The sequence below is a fragment of the Salvia miltiorrhiza genome, chromosome 5 (assembly GCF_028751815.1).
Source record: "Salvia miltiorrhiza cultivar Shanhuang (shh) chromosome 5, IMPLAD_Smil_shh, whole genome shotgun sequence".
NCBI classification, from domain to species: Eukaryota; Viridiplantae; Streptophyta; class Magnoliopsida; order Lamiales; family Lamiaceae; genus Salvia; species Salvia miltiorrhiza.
The window spans coordinates 7556363-7573609 of NC_080391.1; the positions used below are offsets into that span (position 1 = coordinate 7556363).

Here is a 17247-nt window from a genome sequence, read left to right on the forward strand (position 1 = left end):
ATTTCCTATATTCTTCAAGGCTTAGGTGCAGAATTCGAAAGTATAAGTGTCTTACTATCCTCCAGATCTGATGAGATGTCTTTACATGAAGTGCAATTTGCATTGCAAACTCATGAACTACGCCTGCAGAATCAGGCTTCTGTGATGACTAACGCCATTTCTCAGTCTATTGCTCCTCAAGATAATGTTACTTATCAAAATTTTGGAGGAAGAGGAGGTAGATCTGGTAGAGGATCTAGCAACCGCGGCAGAGAAGGAGGTAGGTAGTAGTAGTACTCTTCAAACAACAAGCCGATCTGCCAACTTTGTAGAAATTGATGTTCACTTTGTTCGGGACAAGGTCTTGAAGAAAGAATTGAATGTTCGTCACATATCTGCTGAAGATCAGCTTGCCGATATTCTTACTAAACCTGTTACTTCTTTTATTTCAGAAACTATGTAGTAAACTTCCTTTTGATAAAGGATATATAGTCTATGTTCACTGGGGGTTGTATTAGATTAGTTATAAAGTTGTTAATCAAGTTAGTTAAGTGTTGATGTGGCAGCTGATTAGGAAGTTAGAATTAATTATGGTGTAACCGCCTATGTTAGGCTTCTGTAATTGCTCTATAAGAGCTCAGTTTATGGGATGGAGATTAAGCTTTTCTTATCATTTTCATATTCTAGTTTTCATTCAACAGAGTTCAATGCATCAGACCTGAATAAGGATACTCGTTGCTCTTACTTTCCACATTAATTTTCATGTCATGCTCCTTAACTTGTACTCGGCCCTTGCCATACTATAGACTGTAGTTTCTCTTGTCGCGTGAATTAAACAAAAATCTTTTATATGAAGAAGATTAACTAGTAGTGCAGCCTTGCTATACTGAATCTTTCGTACGTGTAGAATTCTCTCAATGTCACCGCTCATGTTTGAAGTACTACTCCATTTTAATTCTATAATCTATACTTATTGTAAAAGAGCCTTATTTTACAAAATTTGATTTGCCTATTATATCCCTCACACACACATACACACATATTTTTTTATATATATATATATACATACATACTTAATTTAAGGTCAATTGTGTAATTTAATATATTATACATATAATATATCTATAAATATATTATGGTTTATCCTTTATATTTTAATATTATTTAAGCAATAGTATTCATTAGAACTCTTCATCATATAAGTTACTATTTTTTATTATATAATTTTAATAATTTAGAATTAAAAAATACAAAGAATTACAATTTTAATTTTGCTAGAATGATGAAACCTATAAAATAAATATGAAGACAAAATTAGGTGATGTTTAATTAAATAAAATTAGTTCAATAACATTATACTTTTAAATATTAATCAATAATTGGTTCAAAAAATACATTATATTTCTATAAAATGAAATAAAATATAAATTTACGCTCATAACAATTTATTCATTAAAATAATTCTTTTTTTTACGTGCGAACGCACGTCATCTCTGCTAGTTATAGTAAAACCTCTTTAAAATAATATTTATATAAATTAATAAACTCTATAAACTAATAAATTTCTTTCGTCCCGACTTAGGTCAGTTTAAAAAAATCAATTTAAATAAAATAATTAATTAATTTTTTTTATATAATTCCTTTATAATATATAGGTCTTGTTAAATTGGATTTGCTTTGTCGGTTTTTGTGGTGAGCGGCAGTGGGTTCCAGATGCATTTAAGGGCGATGGTCAGGCAGGAGCTCTTGAAGATGCATCCACCCTTTCTCGCTGTGTGATTTGCAGCTGTTTTCTTGAGCTGTTAGACGGGCACTCTTTTTCCTTACTAATTGTTTTTCCCACAGGGTTTTCCTTAGCAAGGTTTAAATGAAGATCGGCCCTTAGTCTGCTTTTTTCTGTGCTCTCAAGGGTTCTTTTTTAGGTTTTCTTTTTTCAATAAAATCTCATTTTAATATAGGTCTCATTAAATTTCTTATTTAATACTGTTAATTTATATATATATATATATATATATATATATAGGTCTTGTTAATATTATAATTTATTAATTATTAAAATATAACAAATTGAATATTATATGATAACTTATTAAATATGAACCTAATAATCTTCAACTTTATTATCATTACGATCTCTAGTAATATCGGCCACAATGAATTGATAGATACATGTATTTATTTAATTTAAATAATATCTCTCATATATTTTTTGACGGGGTTATTGCCTGAAAATACTCATAGTTTGCCAATTTTCTGGTATATAACATGACCTTATAATTTGATATAAAAAAAATACACCAATTTTCAATTTAATCGCAATTAAAACATGACTTAATTTGTAGCTTGACCAGAAAATACACTAATTTCATAGATGTTATAATTGAGATTAAATTGAAACTTGGTGTATTTTCTGGTCAGACTATAAGATCATGTTATAATTGCGATTAAATTGAAAATTGATGTATTTTCTGGTCAAATTATAAGGTCGTATTATAAACCAGAAAATTGACAAATTATATATATTTTCCGACAATAACCCTTTTTTGATAATATATTGTTAATTTATCGATATATTAATATATCTGAATTAACAAAATCCTTGAGTCCGAATTTTTTTCATTTATCTAAAGTCAAATAGAACAACCACAGTGTACCGAACAAGGAAAGAAGGGTAGTGGCTACAGCTGTTAAAGTCAAAATTAACAACTAAAGTCAAATCGTATGGGACCAGATGGTACCCTAACTTTTATTTTATATTTGTATATATATTTACAGCACAAGTCAAGATTTTTATACATTGCTTCACCAATTTAAATTCTATAGAAAACAGATAACCTATCGGACCATTTATATGTTGTTCATGTTGATTATGTAAATTCTAATAGAAAACAAACGTATCGGACCGTTTGTATGTTGTCCATGTTGATTATGTTGTCTTTTGTATCTTTCATAACAACACTAGGTTTAATCATCAATGTATTTGTCTACGTAATTAGCTCTCGGACAGCTTGCTTGGTCGATTAAGTAAAAAAAGTCATTAAAAATTTTCCAATTAATTTCATAACTTGATTATGTGTCCAATTACTCCTGCTGACGCGGCAGGAGTTTTACGAATGAAGTAACACATAATATATAATTTATACTTTCTTTTACGAATGAAATTTAACATTGTAAAACTCCAGGACGTTATATAAACTTTACCGACATAGATTTAAATTAAAAATATAGTAATTAATATTAGAGTTCAGTGGTATTCCTTACTTTAAAGAAGCTCAGTGACTAGAATTACAAATCTTGATCCCTCCCCAGAAATAATCAAGTATAAAAGTCGCTTTGAAATTGGCCTTTTAACTAACTTCTCGATTTTCGGCACGGATTAGATGATCTGAACTTAGATTAAAATAATATAGGGAGACTCATATACGAAATTTATCAGATTTACAACATGGCTAATTAAGTTGAGATTACTAGAGTATATAGTTATAGAGAATTATATTTTTTGAGAGAATGTAGAATAACGAACAAATTAATAATTTTACGAACAAATCAGCATAATTTATGAACAGACGTATCTAATAAATATGGTAAAAATCTCGCTCTTTCAAGATTCGAATCCACTCCAAAATGCTTATTCATATGACATTAATTTCACTAATATGGTCATACCATTCGTGCAACATTGAGTATATATATGATACTAATGACCATTGACACTAATAGTGCCATGTGTGCCTAACCCGCGCGCAAATCCGAATTCGATCCGAATCTAATCCGCCTAATTAAGGGGCAAAATAGTTCTAAAACGTAAAAAATGGTCAGAATTTGTATTTTTTCAATTAGAGATAAAATATTATGTTTTCTTCTTTAAAATGGTCATGCGAGTATATCGCTTTTATATAAAGATACATCACAACGTATGGAGTTAATAATAAAGTTTCAACAATTTCAAATGTTAACGAAACCAAATTTATTAGAATATATATAGCAACTTGAAGTAGTCTAACCAAAATTCATTAGGTATAATTATGATGTTGATAACAAAATAAAATTATAAAGCAGAAAGAAAGTAGAGAGAGAAAAAAAACAAAAATGAATAAGAATTAGTAAGTGATTCGTGGAAATTCGATGGGGTCTATTAAAATATAAATTTATAAAATTATTAATGTATTTTTTGGTTCATGAATTTTTTCATTAAAATAAAGAATTTAATGAAATTATTTTAAAGTAGAAAATTATAATATTTATTTGAAATTGACCGACCTAATTTAAATATCTTATGAAATTTATATGTAAGCAGAGTTTCAATCCAACTTTATTGTGATTTTTAAGGGATCTGTAGTATTTTTCTATAGTAGTAGTTTTTTTTATTCCTAATATACAGTTAGGGGTGAGCAAAAAATTCAAAACCGAACCGATCCAAACCGAAATTAAAATATGGTTCAATTTTTTTGATTTTTCGGTTCGGTTCGGTTTTTTTTCCATAAACTTTCGGTTTTTCGGTTCGGATTTTTTAAAACTGAACAAAACCGAAAAACCGAATTATATTTATAATATATATATATATATATATATATAATATTTTAATTATAGTATTATAATATCTAACTTCTAATATTTTTTTAATTTTATAGTTTTTTTTTTTGGAATTTTCGGTTTTTTCGGTTTTCTTCGGATTAATTCAGTTTTTCGGTTCGGTTCGGTTTTAATTATAAAAATTTTGGTTAATTCGGTTCGGTTTGTTTGGTTAATTCGGTTCGATTAGGTATTAAAATTTAAATATAAATTAATTTAAATATTTTTGATATTGTAGAGCGATTATTTCTTTCAACAACATAAAAACTGACATTACATAATACTCTTAGAATTAAATAACAACTCTAGAGTTTATTAATTTTATTAGTTTAATGTTATTGTATTTTTATGTTGTAATTTTATGCTATTGTCTTTTTATAATGTGATTTGTATTTTTATATTTTTATGTTGTAATTTTATATTCTTGTGTTTTTATAATGTAATTTATATTATTGTATTTTAAAATTTTATAAAACATCTTTTAAATTTTGTATATATCATATTATTTTTAAAATATAAACAATACACAAATTAATTAAATTAAATCTAACATATTAAATCAAATACTCCCTCCGTCCCGCGAGTCTTGACACGTTTGGGTTCGGCACGGGAATTAAGAAGTTGTAGATTAGTGTTTTAAGTGTGTAATTAATAAAGTATAAAATTGATAAAGTAGGAGAGAGAAGTTAATAAAAGTGATAAAGTAAGAGAGAAAATATAATAAAGGTGATAAAGTAGGAGAGAGAATGTAATAATTATTGCCAAAAAAGGAAACGTGTCAAGATTCGTGGGACGGCCCAAAAAGGAAAATGTGTCAAGATTCGTGGGACGGAGGGAGTAAAATAAAACAGTTTTCTAAATGTAAAAGACAAGATAAATATAATAAAAGAAAGAAAAAAAAAATTAAAACTTACCGGGTGAACAGTGCCCACCACATGAAGCGGTGCACTGTTCACCAACTCTATTTTACAGTAGCCGCCAGGAGACTGTTGGAGAATGCACCCACGCCAGATTAAAGTTAAACGCCACAATGAAGTGTCCTTTAGAGTTGCTCTTAGAGAGCTAGAAACTGCGGTATCTTTAATGGTGTTTCATCGGATGTGGATAAAATTGTGGAAGGAATCAAGATTTGATCATGGAAGTGGATCCGATCTTATTTTTTCTCTTCTTTTATTTACTCGGTTCATGATTGGTGCTCTCAACCGCTTGCTTGTTTACCGTCTTAATCCGGGTGATCTTTTTGTTAATCCTTCATTGTAAGGATTTGAGTACCCCTTGTACTCACTTTTTATATATTTTCTGACTTTTGAAAAAAAAAAAACATAGCCGCCCCTTTGACTAACATTAACTGGTGTAACCCACATCTGGAGACTATAAAGAGTAGAAGCATTCAATCTTAGCCTCAAATCGGTAATCAGTCGTATATATATATTCAGGCGATTCTCATCTCTCATACTCACATTTCGAACAACTATGTAGCAATCTTTCAGTATTTGTGAAATACTGATCTCCACATCTAATCACAGCACAGGTCTGCAAGAAATCCTTACCTATTCTCTATTTAATTCGTTGTTTAAATTTCGAGCGCTTACAACATTTGATTCGTTGTTTTAATTTGAATCGATATATTAAGTTTCTAATTAATTTTCAGCTTGTTAAGATCGAAATTGATCATGGAGGAGGTGAGGAGGTCAGCAAACCTTGGGGCAAGTATCTGGGATGACGATTACATTCAGTCTCTCACAAGTTTATACACGGTGAAACCACAACCATTTCAACTTTCAAGCCTTTGTATATAATCTAAATTTTATGCCATGTTTCTCAATTAGTTGGACATGCATGCAGGGGGAAAAGTACGTAGCTGAAGCTGAGAAACTGAAAAATCTGGTGAAAATAATGATAGACGAAACCGAAGACGAGCTGGACCAACTTGAGCTTATCGACAGTCTGCAGAGGCTGGGTTTATGTAACCACTTTGAGGATCGAATAGCTAAGATGTTAGACAACATTTATGAGGCGGAAAAATGTCGAGACGATGAAAACATGGAAAAGGACTTGCACATCACAGCTCTCAGATTCAGACTTCTCAGACAACATGGATATCATGTTCCTCAAGGTTAAACATGTATATTTTTGAACGGAACTAATTATAGTATTTCCTTGACAAGTAAGCCCTTTTTAATTTATTGTTGCAGAGATTTTCTGTAGTTTCATGGACGATGTAGGAAATTTCAAGGCCTCCCTATGTGAAGACGTGAGAGGAGTGGTATCTCTATATGAAGCTTCGTATTTATCCGTGGAAGGGGAAAGCTTACTGGATTTAGCCAAAGATTTCTCACTGAATCATCTTACTCGAAGAATCGACAAAATTACAGAGCCACATCTAAGGGAGCAAGTGAAGCATGCTTTGGAGGTTCCTCTACACTGGAGAGTGCAGAGGCTGGAAGCCAGGTGGTACATCAAAGCTTACGAGAGTAGATCTTCAGCAAACCTTATCCTGGTTGAGCTGGCTAAGTTGGATTTTAACATGGTACAGGCAACACACCAGCAAGAGCTCAAGCGCATGTCAAGGTAAAATTAGTAGCTTTGGTTTTTACTAAGACTAAGACTGCACGCTTTGATTTACAATTACGCAGATGGTATAAAGAGACTGGTCTCCCGGAAAAGTTGGGGTTCGCCAGGCACCGATTGGCGGAGTGTTTCTTGTGGGCTTTGGGATTCGCTCCGAAGCCTCATTTTGGATTTTCCAGGGAAATTTTGATCAAAACTGGGCAGCTTATCACCATAATAGATGACATATACGATGTATATGGAACCTTGGAAGAACTCCAATTGTTCACCAACACAATCGAGAGGTTTCATTTTATATATATTCATGTAACATATATTATTCCTATGTATGTTAACTATACCACTACCTATTATCTTCAGGTGGGATATTAATTCGCTGGACAACCTTCCAGAATATATGCGGATTTGTTTCTTAGCTATCTTCAATTTCTCGAATGAATTGGCTTATCATATTCTCAGGGACCAAGGTTTCAACGTTATCCCAAATATGAGGAAACTGGTAAAAACATATGTGTATTCTTATACTAAGAGTTTCATAATGTCTGAGGAATTGTAATTATATGTTAATTTGTTGTTTTTTCAGTGGGCAGAACTGTGTAGAGCTTATTACTTAGAAGCGAGATGGTTTCACAGCGGATACGTCCCAACCACAAATGAGTACCTAAATACAGCATGGATTTCCATTTCGGGTCCTCTACTTCTATTTTATGCTTACTTCTCAACAAATGCTATAAACAACGAGGAACTACAGAGCCTAGAACAATATCCTGGTATTATTCGTTGGCCATCCGCGATTCTTCGTTTGACAGATGACTTGGGAACTTCATCTGTAAGAAAACTATATACATATATTCGACAGTACAAACAATCTCTGATAATAGTGATAATTATATATAAGTGTATGTGTTTCTAATTAAACAGGACGAAATGAAACGAGGGGATGTTCCGAAATCCGTTCAGTGCTACATGATTGAAACAGGATGCTCTGAGGAGGATGCTCGCAAGCACATAAAGCATTTGATCGAGGCGGCACTGAAGCGCATGAACAAAGAGATACTAATGGAGAAGCCCTTGAAGGATTTCAGCCACATTGCCATGAATCTTGGGCGAATCTCACTCTGCATGTATCAACACGGAGATGGCTACGGCCTTCCCTATTCCGAAACCAAGAGAAATTTGGTCTCGCTCCTCGTTCAACCCTTCCCTATGCCTTGAATTCCTACGCACCAGCTTTAAGTAAACCAATAAAGAGATCGAGTCCCCATGCCCTGATGATTTCAATGCATCAGATCTGAATAAGGAGACTCTTTGCTCTTACTTTCCACATTAATTTTCATGTCGTGCTCCTTAACTTGTATTCGGCCATCGCCATTCTATATATTTATAAACTTCTGGTTCATGAAGGTATACTCCTTATGTGCTCCATCCGTCCCATTACAAATGTCTCACTTTCTTTAATAGGATGTCTCATTACAAATGTCTCATTCTTTTTACGTCAACATATTCTCTCTCTATATCTAATATTTAAACAATTTCCATCAACTCACCTTATCTACTAATTATATTTCTCAATCTACGTGCTAAAAATAATACTTACTCCGTCCCGGACCAATAGTCCTCTTTATTTTGGGCACGGAGATTAAGGAACTTGCCTTTTGAGTGTAAAAGTGTGTAAAAGTGTGTGAGACCATATATTTGTAGTGTAAAATTATTACCAAAAATAGAAACAGGACTATTGGAATGGAACGTCCCGAAAAGGAAAATAGGACTATTAAAGTGGAACGGAGGGAGTATGACACTTTATCTATTAATTACGCATTCATTAATCTCATTGCCCAAAAGTAATTGGACATTTGTAATGGGACAGAGGGAGTAAATAACAAGGAAAAATAGTAAATTGATACTTATTTTATATTATTATTTAAATAATCATTGCTATAGTTGTCACGCCCCAATTTTTGAAGGAAGGCACGAATGCCGAGACATGACTAGTTGGATTTAAGAAGCGAGAGCGAAAGGGGAATAATAATAATAATAATAATAATAATAATAATAATAATAATAATAATAATAATAATAATAATAATAATAATAATAATAATAATAATGGATAGCTTAATTAAGTAGTAACATATTTAATATTAAAGTTGGAAAGCTTGGCTCAGCACGCTGGTGGTTTAGAACCAATCTACAAATACGTGCGGCTAAGCAGTCGGACATTTAATAACAATTTTAATAAAACAATAAATGATGGGGTAACCGAGTCTAGCTCGCCAAAAGGAGTTGACCGACCAGCTCACTCATGAGGTTGTCATAGCACCAACATGTTCATGAGGGCTTTAGTCAAGCGTCCAAGAGGGGCCGATTACATGCACTCTCCATCAAGTGATAAATAAATAAAGAAATAAATGATAATAATACCAAATATTTTATATAGGGTTAAGGTGCAGATAAGCCCCTTAAGTGTGAGCCCTTATAGCGTTTTACTCCCCTTACTCACTATGTGTGCAACTTCCCCCCTAAACTACCAAAAATCGCGCATTTAGGCCCCTCTGACCCGACGGCCGTAAGTCAACGTTTGTCTAATTTTTTTTTATTCAAATAGTGAGGCCGTCAGTCAACCTCATAGCTGCAGCCGGAAAAATACTACAGAAGGAGTATGTATGATGGAGCGAAGTCGCTGTCACGAGCGGAAAAGACTACAGAGGCAGTGACGAGAGCTTTTTATCACGCACAGCCATGAGAGAGATCGAGAACGAGAGGAAACGGTGTTGAGATTGTTCACCGACGTCGCTTCGCCGGAGGGTATTGCGGCTGTTGGTTCGAGAGATGTAAAGAGTTTTTAAGCTTTTCGATTCTTGTCGGTGGTAGCCTGAAGATGGGTGAACGGCTACGCGTTGCCGGTTCGTGGCCTAGTGGTCGATCGGCGATGAAATAAACCTGTGAAGAGAGCCCACTTGAGCTCTTGTTCAAGTTTCAGGTAGGTGGGCAGGGGCTTTTTTGGCGTCTCCCTTGCGATTCCACGGCCTCCTTGGCTGGTTTTGCGAGGGTGGCGGTGTAGGAGGATCGTGGCGGCGCGACGAGGGCGGCTCGGCCGAGTTCGCGCGCTGCTGCTGCTGCGCTCGACGGCTGCTGCTATTTCACTTTCTAAGATAATGAGATTGATTCAATTAAGATTGCCGGTGTTTTGCATTTTCCGATGCACTAATTCCTCAATTTACTTTGCTAATTATATCCCAATTCTCTGAACTAACTAATCAATTACAAAATTTCTTTTAGGGCTTTTCTCATTCCATGCGTTTTAGACATCTCCACACCACCTGTTCGGCTGTTGCGGTTGCATCGTGGATGAGCGGCTGGTGGCGGCGGCGGTGGAGTGGCCGAGAGAGAGAGAGCTGAGCGAGAGAGATGTCTGAAACGTTGAATTAAAAAAACAATTTAAACAAACGTTGACTGACGGCCGTCAGATCAGAGGGGCCTAAATGTACAATTTTTGGTAGTGAGTAAGGGGAGTAAAACGCTATAAGCGCTCACACTTAAGGGGCTTATCTGCACCTTAACCCTTTTATATATAATCTTTAACTAGCACTTTACATACTCAAAAGTATAACAAACTTTTTATTATAGTATTTATTTCAAAATATTGCAGCCAACCCTCCACAGCTGCTTCCATCTCCACCAACTTATTAACCTGAAAAGATTAAAAGAATTGTGGGCTGAATACTAACTAACGAGATGATTATTCGTGTAAATTTTATCGATATTATTTACCAATTATTGATTTATATGCATATTTTATAAATTTAAATAAATTCAAGAAATTAATTGGTATTACACACACACACACACACACACACACATATATATATATATATATATATGGGTTTGGGACGATAATAATATTAATATCAGCACATATATAATTAAAAAATGGAATACTCCTATGTAGCATCGCCATATTTTTGCATTTGTATCTATCCTATTTCTCAAAAAAAAAAATCATATTTATTAATTCTTATTTATCTAAATCTTCACATCCCACATTGATTTTTTTATGAAAATTTACCAATTGAAATACTAAATAAATTGATATAATATAATTTGAATCTCGTATAAATTATTTTAAGCCTTAGACGAGATGATTCTCAAAACTTGGTTATGGTCTTTCAAACTTCAAACAAGATGATGCTTACTAGCCAGTTTTATTCTTTCAAACTCCAAACGAAATGATGCTTGAAATTCAGTTATTCTATTTGAAGCTCAAAATGAGATGATGCACATAACTATGTTATGGTTTTTCAAACTCTATACAAGATGATGTTTAGAAGTTAGTTATGATATTTTAAACTCCAAATGAGATGATGCACATAATCATGTTATGGTTTTTCAAGCTCCATGCAAGATGATATTTAAAAGTTAGTTATGATCTTATAAGCTTCAGATTGTATAATATCACAAATCAATCCTGGTCTTTCAAGCTCCTAATGAAAGTAATGTTTAGAAGTAAGTTATGATATTTAAAGTATCAAATAGTAATGTTCAAACGATTGATGCATAAAAGTCAGATATATTATTTCAGGGTCCAGACGAGATAATCCTCAAAAGTTTGGCGTTCAAAAGTTAAATATTGTCTTTCGAGTTCTTGATGATCCTCTGGTCTTATAGAGTTGAGATGGGATGATGCTTATATGGCATATGAAATCTTAAATTAATTTTCATCCGTCAATATAAAAAAATTGTACAAAATTTATATCAAAGAGTATTTTTATTATTCTAGAAAAAAATGAACATTTAATTGACGAATATAGTTGAAATTAATATAACGTAAACTCTATTACATCAAGTTAAATTAGTTAAAAATAATATAAATAATTTAAATCAAAATTTAAAATCTCGTAGAATTTCGACGGGTTATACACTAGTAAACGATTAATTGGTACTAACGTTAACCATTCACAAATTAGGATGTATGTTCTATTGTTTCCTATACTTATTACAAGTCAAATAAACGATTAATTGGTACTAATGTTAACCATTCAATTCCTCACATCATTAAATGTATTGGGGTAAAAATTTCACGTGTGTAATAGATTTTTCTATACCAAGTAAGTAGCGGTCTAATGTTATTATTTTTTAAAAAAATTAACAAAAAAAGATTAAACTGTATATTTTGCTTAAAAATTTTGCGTTAATCATGAAATTTAGAGATGAAAGTATTAGTCTACAACCAAATAGTACCAAATTTTAATAAAGTAATTTTTATAGAAATTCTCATATATAGATGTTTGTGCAGTGAGATCATTCACATACTCTAATAAAATACTTATATAAGTATCATATTAAATTGCCTTACAAGTTACTATAGTACAGAAAACTTCCTTATATTCTTAATCCTATACGTGCACCAAGTATATCTCTTTGGTACTTGGAAGGGCGTTTGGTAGATTTCCACAAACAAAACTTTTAATTGTCATAATGCATCATAATAAAGACACAGAAACAATAGGAACACTATTGTATTGTGCAATTTGTGCTATATATCAAGTTGGACAACTAGGGTTTGGTGCAGCCAACATTGTGATAATGGGGCAAGGGGATTGGAGGCCCGCCTGATATTATTTTTTCTTTAATATTGTAGTCTATTGGAAATTAATGGAAAATATTAATTAATAGTATTAATAAAATTATTAGACGCAAATAAGTAAAGAGGCTGTTCACTAAAAATCACAACTTTCTAAAGTTAAATTTTGGAAAATTTACAATCTAGTTTAAATTAGTTCTTTACAATATACAACACAATCAATTTTAGAATAATAAAAAATTATATATATATATATATATATATATATATATATATAGGGAGAGGCTAAAATAAAAACACATCTTATGCTATAAAATAGGAACACTTATAAGCCGTTGGATTGAAATGAATCAATGGTCAGTTTTTCGCCCATATTACTAAATATTCATATTCGCATGTTTTGTAAAGGGTCATTTTAGTACTTATAGTTTTGACGAAATCAACTATTCCATGAATTAAGGGATTAGGTGATTAATTCTAGGAATAGTTAAGTTTTAAATTTTAATTTCTTATATTTTAAAAGAATTGTCAGAAAGATAACTTTCATTTTACCGTGAATTTAGATTTTTTTTTTCGTAATTTATGATCTTTTTTTTTGTTCATCATGTTTTTATTATTTTGTGGAGTAATAGTTTGTTTAATTATTTTTCTTTTCATATTTTATATTCTATCAAACTTTGACGAATTCAGTATATTATAATATGAATTCACAATCGTTTATGTATGAATTATTTGTTTATCATGAATTTTGGCCAAAAAAAAAGTTAAGCTATTATTTTTATGTATGAATTATTTGATTATCATGAAATTTGGCAAAAATAAAATAAAAGTTAAGCTATTATTTTTAATTTTTCAGACGATCCAATTCGGTTGGGTGGAGCAAAAGTTCATTCAAAAATACAAATATTTGAATTTACCTTTTTATTTTAACAAGTGTGTACTTGCGTATCATTTTTAATTCAAAATCTATAAACTTTTATATAATGGTACGTTCTCATCATTCGATCGCGATTACTTTCCATTTCTTTTTCGAATTTACTTATACACAATTATGAACTGATGTCTTATGATTACAAAATTAATTTTTGAATTTAGTATATGCGAACGAATTCACTTATTATATGGAATGAATTATACTTACAATACTTAAGAATTAACTAAATCAAAATTTATTAAATTTAATATAATGGTATGAACTCAGATTTCGTGATTACGCTCCATTTTATTTTCGAATTTACTTGTACACTGCTAAGAATTGATACTTCACAATTACGAATACACTTTTTCTCAATCATTATATGTGCACGAATTCACTTATTATATGCGATGAATCATAATCACAATACTTACGAACTAATAAGCTATTTGACGAATTCAGTATATTATAATATGAATTCACAATCGTTTATGTATGAATTATTTGATTATCATGAATTTTGGCCAAAAAAAAAGTTAAGCTATTATTTTTATGTATGAATTATTTGATTATCATGAAATTTGGCAAAAAAAATAAAAGTTAAACTATTATTTTTAATTTTTCAGACGATCCAATTCGGTTGGGTGGAGCAAAAGTTCATTCAAAAATACAAATATTTGAATTTACCTTTTTATTTTAACAAGTGTGTACTTACGTATCATTTTTAATTCAAAATCTATAAACTTTTATATAATGGTACGTTCTCATCATTCGATCGCGATTACTTTCCATTTCTTTTTCGAATTTACTTATACACAATTATGAATTGATGTCTCATGATTACAAAATTAATTTTTGAATTTAGTATATGTGAACGAATTCACTTATTATATGGAATGAATTATACTTACAATACTTAAGAATTAATTAAATCAAAATTTATTAAATTTAATATAATGGTATGAACTTAGATTTTGTGATTACGCTTCATTTTATTTCGAATTTACTTGTACACTGCTAAGAATTGATACTTCACAATTACGAATACACTTTTTCCCAATCATTATATGTGCACGAATTCACTTATTATCTGCGATGAATCATAATCACAATACTTACGAACTAATAAGCTATTGGAATGAATCAAATAAGTTATAATAGAAATAACTACTACAAAACATCCCCAAATAAAACAAAACAAAAAATTATTCAATTCAATCACAATAATCATATAATTCATGAACATTATTGGAATGAATCCAATACATAAAACTATACATAATTGTTCCAGAATGAATCCAATACATAAATCTATACATAATTATTCTAGACTGAATTTTATTTTAGTTTCATAATTTCTACCTTCAGCTGTTATAACACCTTGCCTCACCATTGAGAGATGCATCAATGATTTCTTTCCCTTTGCATTTTGATTTATCTTTGCTGCAAAAAAATACATTAAGCATTTAGGCATAAATTACAACACATTAAAAATATGAAATTTCCACGAACCGCTAGCACCACACTATATTGATTCATTACACAAACACATAAATTCATATATAGAGAAATCCATGAAGGTCAGAATTATACTGCTCTTTAAGCAGTTTGATTCATAGAGAAATCCATATAATTCATGCTGGGGTTTATTTTGAACCTTTGAACCACAACCCTTCAACAAATCAACCATTTCGCAGAGAACATAAGAAGATTCATTTTTTTACACAGATGAATACTAAATTTTGTGTATAAAAACCCAAAAAGAAACAAGGTCGAAAGTTACGAACCTTCACTTGCATTCTTCATCCTCGCCATGTTAAAGCCCTAGTTTCGTCTTCTTCATCAACATCATTGTGGTTCACTTGATTAAAATCAGCAACCTCCGATCCATAGATCTATGTGGAATGAATCTGCAAATGAAATCTGAAGAAGAAAATCGTCTACAAAAAATGGTAGAAACTAAATCCTACAATGATTGGTTCGAAAGATTTTATTGATTTTAAATTATTGTTCAAATTCGAAGAGTAATCAGTAGTTGATTCACATTCATTGCATAATGTATTTTATTTTATTCGATTGTTTCACTGCAATTCTCCATACTAATAATTTCAAATATGATTTTCCTTATTTAATTGCACAATTTTCGGGGAAGAATTGTTGCAGATAATTAGTCGAAAAAAATATACCAAAAAAGCCCTTGTATTAAAAATTGGTGTGAATTATACGTATTTGGCCTTCGAATTGGACAGTTAATTAATTTACAATCTCATCCGTCCAAATTTAAAGATTAAGGGTTAAGATTAGTTCCTATTTTATACACTAAAGGGTGTTTTCACCCTAGCCCTCCCCTATATATATATATATATATATATATATATATATATATATATATCTAAATTTTGTTATAGTCACCACAGAAAAATTAACCAAGAATTCACTTGGATATTGATTTTAATGGCAAAATCTATTTAATTATTTAGTTTCAAATACAATGCAATAAATTAATCGTATATATGACAATTATTTGATCAATAAAAATTAAGATAATATTAAAAAATAATGTTGAAAAAAGGATTAAATTAAAATAATGTTGAAAATAATTGTTGGCACGCTGTTATTTTCCTTTTAATATATAAGTCACCATCGAAAATCCACAGGAATCATTAGTAGTTAATAATAGTATTAGTAAAATTATTAGACGCACATTAGCAAAGAAATCGTTCACTAAAAGTCACAGCTTTCTCAAGTTAGTTATAAATTGTAAAAATAAATGATTAAAACTAATTAAAGGTATAAGTTTGAGAATTATATATAAAATCATTTTAGAAATTATTTACTCATAGTAGTCTCAAGCACGATTAAAAATTAATTTACTATTTGTCCCTTCCCAAAAATTACAAAGTTCAACTTTTAAATCCGTTTAGAATTAATTTATTAAGGGGACTTAAAAAAAATATATCTAAATTGAGATAGTAAAAATAAAAAGTATTCACTCATAAAATATAACCATAGTTACGTTGTTACCCCTGTAATTCACAACTTATAATACTCTTTGGTTGTGAATTCATGTTTTTATCATTTTATGCTATAATTCGCAACTAGGAATTCTCTTAGTTGTGAATTCGAATTTTTATGTTAATTCACAACTCAAAATACTATTAGTTTTGAATTCAAATTTTTATACTATAATTCACAACTCAAAATACTTTTGACTGTGAATTCGTATTTTATGATATAATTCGCAACTTGAAATATTCTTGAATATGAATTTAAGTTTTTTATGCTTATAATTCACGAACAATATTCAAGTTTTAAATTAATTGTAAATTTAAAAATTAGTTGTGAATTTAAGAACATTAACAATACAAACAACATAAGACTCATCATTACAAAGCCATTAGAGCATCTCCAGCAGGCGTGTCGAAGGAGGCGTCGATCCGGGTCGCCAAGGTGGTGGCCGCGCTGGAGATGCGGCGTGGTTCGAAGCAGTGGCGAAGCGAAGACTCGGGGCGAAGGCCGATTTTGTGCGGAGCGTTATATCACGCTCTGAAATAAAAATAAAAAATGAAAAAAGAGAGACAATTGCAGAAGGGAGGAAGAAGAAGAAGAAGAGAAAGAGAGGCGGTGG

The 17247-nt window shown here is 31.0% G+C and overlaps 1 protein-coding gene across 2 annotated transcripts; it reads left to right on the forward strand.

Annotated features, from left to right (window-relative positions):
- Positions 1-5925: 5925 nt before the first annotated feature.
- On the forward strand, positions 5926-8531 carry LOC130985655 (exo-alpha-bergamotene synthase-like). Of its 2 annotated transcripts, none has more exons than XM_057908727.1 (8): positions 5926-6082; positions 6203-6308; positions 6397-6667; positions 6747-7122; positions 7188-7406; positions 7483-7621; positions 7706-7951; positions 8044-8531. In XM_057908727.1, the coding sequence occupies exons 2-8, from the start codon at positions 6225-6227 to the stop codon at positions 8335-8337; spliced, it is 1629 nt and encodes a 542-aa protein (XP_057764710.1). In that variant the 5' UTR covers positions 5926-6082; positions 6203-6224; the 3' UTR covers positions 8338-8531. The 2 variants fall into 2 exon arrangements, with proteins under 2 accessions (XP_057764710.1, XP_057764712.1); XM_057908729.1 differs by having other exon boundaries at positions 5945-6082; positions 6212-6308.
- Positions 8532-17247: the final 8716 nt, after the last annotated feature.